An 8028-nucleotide genomic window follows, 5' to 3' on the forward strand; every position below is an offset into this window, starting at 1 on the left:
TGAATCTATGGATGTGAAACCCAGGGATCTGGAAGGCCAGCTGTATATTTATTGAAACAGTGTTGTTCAAGGGTCAACTGTACCTTAGGGGTGAGCCATATTTCCTATGTAAGTTTTTTCAAATCATATCATCACAATTCTTGTTCACATAAAATTTCTGTAACATTCTCATCATTGTATCCTAGGGAAGTAATCTGAACAATCTAGATTCCTTTAATGTACTTTAATGTTAAAAGTTGTCCTATGCTTACCACTTTGATTATGTATCTGGAGCATCTAAAGCAAAAGAGTACTTATTGGGTGTCCTATGTGTCATTTGTTGCCAAACTGATACATAAACGATCTGAGCTTTCATCTCCCTTTACTGAAAAACAAACAAAAATTTATGATTTTCAAAGCACTATATATTTTACTGAAAATTATTAAAGAGTTTATTTTGAAAATTCCTACTATAATTAAAACTTCTTTTACTTAATTCCTAAGAAGTCACAATGTATAAATTATACATATACATACTATAACATATACATGTAATTACACATATAGTCTAACAAATAAAAACATCTTTTCTTAACAAATAGTAATATATATCCACTTTGGAGAAATACATATAGCCTATTCTAGTCTTTATTTAAAACTATAATTGTCTCTTATCCATAAATCCTACCTTCAAAAAAAGAAGTATAACCATTAATCTACAAATGTGTGCATGTGTACATATGTATATACTGTTCTAAATATTTTTTTCTTGCAGTATCATAAATTTAACTTACTGCCAGGCCGGCGTGGCTCAGTGGTTGAGCATCAAGCTATGAACCAGGAGGTCAGGGTTCAATTCCCCGTCAGGACACATGCAAAGGGTTGCAGGTTTAATCCCCAGTAGGGGCCATGCAGGAGGCAGCAGAACGGTGATGGTCCTCTCTCATCTACCCTCTCCCTTCCTCTCTCTCTGATAAAAGCATACTAAAAAAAAACTAAATATATATTTCATCTGATAAAAATATAATAAAAAATTGATTCTTCAAAATGAGCCGAGGAAGTTCCCTAATAACAGCAAGATCAATTTGAGATCTATGGACCATCAGAAGTTTTGTGAAACCCTGAAATTATCTGTAACATGTACATGCATGTGTGGTTAAATCCTCTATACTTCATTTACATTCTCAAAGGTTGCTGTTCAAGTGACCATTTTGTTGTTCAAATGATCACTCCAAGTTTATTCATTTGTTCAGGTTTTCTAGTAAATTTTCTTGCAGTAGGATATTTTCAATTTGGATCATTTTCATACATACAAACTTTTATAAAGAATCAAAAACAGAATCTACAAAAAAGAATCTACTTTTTATAACTGGCTACTTACCCTTTAAGTGTTCTTCTGATATTTTTCCATTAACATGCATTGCTTGTACTGCTGTTCTCAAATCCATTTTATTCTTTTCCTGTATTTCTCCAGTTGGTAGCTTTTTGACTATGTTTTCAATGCAACTGGTATTGTTCTTCAACCCATTAGGTAATAGTTCCCAAAATGAAGCTGCTGCACACTTATCAAATGGAAGGGTACTTTGAGGGTTATGTTTTCCACTTTCAACCTTATTCATCAGTGTTAGATTTCGAGAATATAATCTTTTACTAACATGGCTTTTGCTTAAGGGGTTCTTACAGACATATTTCCTCTTTATAGTTTTCTGCTTTTTTAGCTTCTGTTTCTCAGTGCATGTACAATTTATATTTTCTCTTTTGTAACAACTGTGATCTAATAATGAGTAAACATGCTTCTTCTGTAATTTATACTGGATTTTAGTAGATCCAGTAGTAGTAACTGCATCAAGATGATCTGAATCTTTAGAATACACTGCAAAACCATATGCAACTAAGATATCTGCCAGATTGTTTTTCTCATAAATGACATCTACTTTCAGTTTTGTTTCAAAACTATATTCCCTAAACTGAAAAACTAAGCCTGGTTTACTTAGGAAATCTAGAAAAAAACTTTTGGCCTCTTCCTGCCAATGTTTCCTGTCAGCAGGTAAGATACCATATAAGGCACAAGGATAACTTAGCCTTGGCAAATTCAGAAGGTCCTCAGGAACAACTCTAAGATTTCTTATATCTGAATAAGGTATGTAAATGGAAAATCCATAGTCAATCAACACAATAAGTAAAGACTGATCAGAGACTTCAGAAATTTCTACTCTATTCCATTGATCTTCCAGTTCATATTTAAACAAACAACTAGAACCGGGAATTATGTGTTCTTGAGAAACTGTTTGCAAGGTTTCTGGTAGATCAGAAAGCAACATAAAGACTGATTTCATTGTGTCAAAGAAATCATCTAACTGAATGCAGAAGTCTGATGGATCAGAAACAGCAGTAGCAATACCAGAATATTGCCTACCATTTTGGAGTTGTGCCCAAGTAAAAGATCTTATTGTACTTGATGACACAGGAGTCTTAGATGCCACACTGAAAATAATTTCTGAAGATCTAAGTTTGTTTTCTTCAACATGAACTGTATTTAAATTTAAATATTCCAAAAGTAACAGGCCATCTACCAAAATTTCGACTTCCCAGGCAGAGTCTAAATATTTTAGGAAAAGGATGTCTATTTCCAAATGAGCAAATAAATGCACAATGGACTCAAATGGCATGTTTCTAAAATTTTCAAACCAAACCCATTTACAAGGCACAGCTTGTCTTGGAATATTTCTGATTTCATTACTAAGTACCCTGATATTACTTAAAGGCACTACGTCATACCTACCACAATCTACTAAAAAAACAAGCAAAGTCTCAACACACTTTTTTTCTACTTTTGATCGATACCACTTCAAAGTATTTTTAGATTTTGCCAAGCATTCTAAGCCTTTTTCAATATTTTCCATTGGTGAAAAAGGTTGTTTTACTTCTTCAGTAATTAATACTGTTAAGTCTGATAATTTTTTTTTATTTTTAGATAACTTCACATAAAATGCCCCACTTTTTGAAACATAAAGAATCTCAGCCTTTTCAAGTTGTCCAGGTTTTAACTGTTCTAAAGGAATATTAACCACCTGTCGGTAGGATGGTTGAAGGATCACAGAATTTTCATATTCATTTGATCTCACTTTCTTCATTTCACTCTCATCGTCAGGGTTTACCTTCTGAGAAACAACTTGAGGCCTTTGCAATACTGTTTTCTGTAGTTTTGGACATGCTGTCCATTTCAGTAGTTCATTAGTGACACATTTTTCATCACAAATTATGTTTACTTCCCATTTCTGCTCATGCTTTTTCAAAAATTCACAAGAAACTGTTTTGTTACTTACTTGTGAAGCAAAATAATCTATAGTTTTACTGTCCCATATTTCACCAGGCTCATTCCACTTTACTCCACTGAGAAAAGAATGGAGTCCTAGCTGAGGAATAGTTAAGAATTCTCTCTTAAGTTCATAAATTTTAGATATGTTTACTATTTCAGTGTTACCATAGTCAATAAATTCCACTTCAAAAAAATTTCCTGGCAAAACGTTCTTAATAACAGCTCTGTATATGGCATTTTCAGTAGAGTATTCTGCAATTACAAGATCTCCCACGATAGGTTTAACTGATTTTCTCTCGCTCACTATATCTGCTCTTCTTTCATTTAGAGCATCTGCAAGTCTGATGATTACATTTTCATTCTCCTCAAGATGAATATGGAAACTTGCTGGGTTACTGATGTTGGAAACATATCCTTTAACTTTAGCATTCAAGTAAATTTTGGGTTCAGGAAGGTCTTTGATCTGTGGTCTTGTAAGATTATACGGGTTTTGTGAGGCTACTTGATGTAATTCTCTGATAAAAGACTGTGACACAACCCTTACTGATTTCTTGCCCACATCACTTTCATCAAGAGTATGTGCAAATCCAGGGACAACGTCTACACCTTTATTTTTAAGTCCATCATTCAAAGACTTCTTCACTTTGTTTTTTGACACAGGTTCAATTTTATAACTAACTGATGGTTTCAAAACCCGGGCATATATACTTTTGGAATTCATTAATTGATGTATTTTGCTTTCAGAATATGTTACTAGGCTAGTTTTATTTGTCATATCACGGTGATAGTTTTCTCTTTTGCCTCTTAAAGAAACAGCAAGTCTCTTATTCTCGTTTATTTTAAAGCCCTTTTCCACACATTGTGCTGGATCACCATGTTTTTTTCCATAAGCATGAAGCAACATTTTAATTTTCTGATTTATATGATGATATCCATCATACAATTCTAAACCAAGCTGGCCATCTGACTCCTTGGACAATATTACTGCCCTTAATGGTCTTCCCAAGAAACTATCTTCAAACCATCTATTGATTTCTACTGGAATATCTACATCTCTAAGATCTGACAAAAAGCACTTAACAGCTTGCATAGGTGTAAACAGCAACTCTGGAAACTGATCTGAAATAACCCTCAACATACTTTCTTCTACTAATTGCTTATTTCCAAAGTCCACAAAATAGACCAGAAAGTCAGATAATGAATCTGACTTTGGCATTGCTAAAGCTCTATAAGAGAGACCATCCTCTACATATTTACATATGCACAATCTCTTTTTGCTAGAATATTCTGGATAATTTTTGAGGTTATTAATCTCTGTGATTTTTGTTTCTATCATCTTTAGGTCTTTATTATTTCTACTAAATTGGCAATAAAACTTTTTGGGACTATATATATGAGATATGTATATTTCTTCCTCACTTCCAATTTTTATATTAAAGGAGGAATAATAGTAGCTGTAAAGACTAACTGAAGATGGGAGTGGCTTTGATAATGTACTATACTGTGCAGAGCCATGATTAATAAGAAATTCTTTTGCACTTGTAAATGGAGATTGTAAATCTACCAAGTTACATAAATGGTTTGGATGTATAAGAACTAAGGCACAGATGACACAAGTCAATAACCCTCTAGATGAAGAAATAAAATTCCCAAAGTCTCTGCATGCTTCTTTTGTCCAACTTAATAATTTACAACTAGTGGGTTCAATTAAATGGTGAAGTCTACATCTGAAGGCTTGGCCTTCTAAAAAAAGAAAATATGGGTCAATCGCACAAAGATCTTTAATTAAAACTCTTTCCTGGTAACCATAATCAACAAATACTACATCAAATTCTTTATTTGATACTTGAGTCAAAATAGCAGCTCTATACCACTTCCTATCTTTAGAATACTTAGCAACACAAGCTATCTGCCCAATCTGATAAGGATCAGAATGAATGCTGTAATAATTCTGAATTTGTTCCATCAATAATTTTAGGTCTTCTAGCTTACATCGAAGCTGGCATGAAAAGTCACCTGGGCCATAACAATAAGAACACTTAACTTCAAGGACTGTTCCTGGTTTGAACATATATTCTTTATAAGGCCATGGTAACTCAGATTCCACAGACAAGGTGAGAGGATTTTTTAAATTTGAGAAATTGATAGCTGGGGACTTTACCAAAGTATAATTACTTTCTTTAAACTTCTTTGAGTGATACTTTTTAGGTTTAGGTCCTTCAGGAAGGGCAGATAAGGTCTTCTTAATATTAACTTTGTTTTTAGATTTTAAATTTAACACCAAACATTGACTTACAGATTTTGGATAACATTCTGGCTCTACTTCCCAATATTCTGCATATCCAGCTTGTACCATAAGAGAGACAACATCAATATTTTCAGAGGCTTCAATACTCTGAATATTTACAATGTACTTGTCATCTCTTTTTGCTATAACTTGAAGCAAAACTGCTTTGTTTAAGACAATTTTTTTAAAATAATCAGTTGCTGCCTTCACCCAAATATCTTCAACAGGAAATATATGTACAAGTGAACAGCACATGGCTAAGGCAGGCAACTCACAAAATTCTGGAAGCAAAGTTCTTACATCAAAAAATGGTATGGAATCAGTATTTCCATAATCCAAAAAATACACATTAATCTTATAACCATTAATTTCATTGATGACAGCTCTGTAAAAACGTCTGTCCTTGCTATATCTCGCACAACAAAATGATCCAGGTTCTGGATTTCTTAGAATTAGTTCATCATTTTCACATAAATCATAAAATCTGTTTATATTTTCCATTACATCTTGAAATTCATTCTGATGTTCATTGGTGCGTACCCAGAAATTTGATGGGTTTAATACATATACTACAAAAGCTATGTAGGCAGCTTCTATCTCCATTTCTATAGTTTTAATAGGAAAACCTACTTTCAAAGCACCTTTATTATTTAGAGAGTTTATCAACTGTTCAGTATTTCCAATAAAACTCTCAACTGCAACACTATTTACAGCAGAAGTACTAGTCTCTCTCAACATATTTGATATTTTTAAATCAGAAACAGGGCAAAGTATTTGTGTGCCTACAGTCTTTAGCAGACACTTAGAATTCATTGTAGACTCTTGAGTTTGTAATGTTACATAATACAAATGCTCATCCTTATTGAGCCAATCAATTTGTGCATATACTATTTGTCCTAACAAGGCTTGTTTAAATACACTGAGTTGAAATTTTCTTACAGTTTTATCTTGACTGTGTAAATATGTCAGAGAACATGGAAATGAAAACAATGGTACTGAAATAAAATCCTGTTTAAGTTTCTTTACATGAATTGAGGGTATAACCTCACTACTGCCATAATCCATAAACCAAATTTTCACTTGATTATTAGGCAAGAGCTGCTGAAGAATACCTCTATGCCACTGTCCATTTCTCCTTTTGGCAACACAAAGTAGTCCAAAATTATCACAAGTAGGACTACTTTCTTGATTGACATCATAATGCAAATTCATGCACACTGTCAAGTCTTCTAACTCTGGAATCCATTTAATTAATTGACAATAAAATTTACGTGGGCTCAATGCAGATGATACCTTTACACTTTCAATATTACCTATTGGCAAAGTTGGCTGCAAACTATCCAGAACATGTTGGATATCAAGTAAAGTATCATTATTATTTAATGATAATTCAGGTGTCTGATGTAATAAATCAGGATACTGACGTGGGAATTCTTTTAACATTTCTACAATAAGACAAAATGAATCCCCATCAATAAGTCTTCCTAATTTTAATTCAAGAACCTGGGATATAATTTTTGGCACTTCAAGAATAATCATGTGAAGAGGCAAAATAGCTTGTATTATACAACCTTTCACTTGTAGTCCTACTAATGACTGGAAATAATTCAAAGCCTTAGGTGACCATTTATCTCCAGTTGGTAGTATGTTTGCAAAAATACCAAATACTACCCGTGGTGGTAGTTCAAATAACTTGCCACAGGCTGAAGCAACCTGCATACTACTGACTCTTAGTTCTTCTCCACGATCTATTAGGAGCACAGTATATAGTTCATTTTTCTTTTCCAACACTCTTCCTCTCTGCCATTCTCCAGATACTCTTTCTTCTACCAAACAAAATTCATCAATGTCCAGATTCTTTTTTACTTTTGGAATATGCTGTATCTCCCTCTGCAATATGTGATAGTCAAACTCACATTCAATATTACTTCTCCCTTGAAATTTCACCAGAATGTCCTTGGGACAAATTTCTGTATGTGATATTGTCAGATCCATATCTAAAAATGTTGGTAATCGAGATGTAGAATCCATTTTCTAAAAAGCAAATAATAAATACTAATTAGCTTCTGGAAAGCTGTAAAAATTATATGAAATTAACCTTATGTAAATTTGTATGTAAACACAGCCTTGAAAATAAGTATATGCCTGTATTTATCAAATTGAATGTTAATAAAAATTATATACATTGGGCAAGATAATAGAAAGATAAACAAAATGCATCTAACTCTTCACTGCCTTCCACATTTTCAAAAACTTCTACTGAAATAACAAGAATATAAAAATAGGAATATATACATACACTAGGGGCCCGGTGCACGAAATTCGTGCACTGGGTGCCTGGAGGTGGGGGGGGAGTTCGCTCAGCCCAGCCTGCCCCCTCTCACATACTGGGAGCCCTCAGGCGTTGACCCCCATCACCCTCCAATCGCAGGATCGGCCCCTT

The 8028-nt window shown here is 33.6% G+C and overlaps 1 protein-coding gene across 1 annotated transcript; it reads right to left on the reverse strand.

Moving 5' to 3' along the window:
• Positions 1-305: 305 nt before the first annotated feature.
• On the reverse strand, positions 306-7616 carry TDRD15 (tudor domain containing 15). The gene is made up of 2 exons (XM_015566434.1): positions 1361-7616; positions 306-364 (listed from the first exon to the last, which is right to left on the reverse strand). Exons 1-2 carry the CDS (start codon positions 7614-7616, stop codon positions 306-308), a joined length of 6315 nt encoding a protein of 2104 aa, XP_015421920.1.
• Positions 7617-8028: the final 412 nt, after the last annotated feature.

The sequence above is a fragment of the Myotis davidii genome, unplaced genomic scaffold (assembly GCF_000327345.1).
Source record: "Myotis davidii unplaced genomic scaffold, ASM32734v1 scaffold238, whole genome shotgun sequence".
NCBI lineage: Eukaryota > Metazoa > Chordata > Mammalia > Chiroptera > Vespertilionidae > Myotis > Myotis davidii.

What these genes read in the sequence shown, in the direction of transcription:
- TDRD15 (XM_015566434.1), bottom strand. Translation starts at nt 7,616, where the DNA reads ATGGATTCTACATCTCGATTACCAACATTTTTAGATATGGATCTGACA. An exon ending in ATCAGAAGAACACTTAAAGG is followed by an intron (nt 365 to 1,360) that starts GTAAGTAGCCAG and finishes TTTGTTTTTCAG; the next exon opens with TAAAGGGAGATGAAAGCTCA.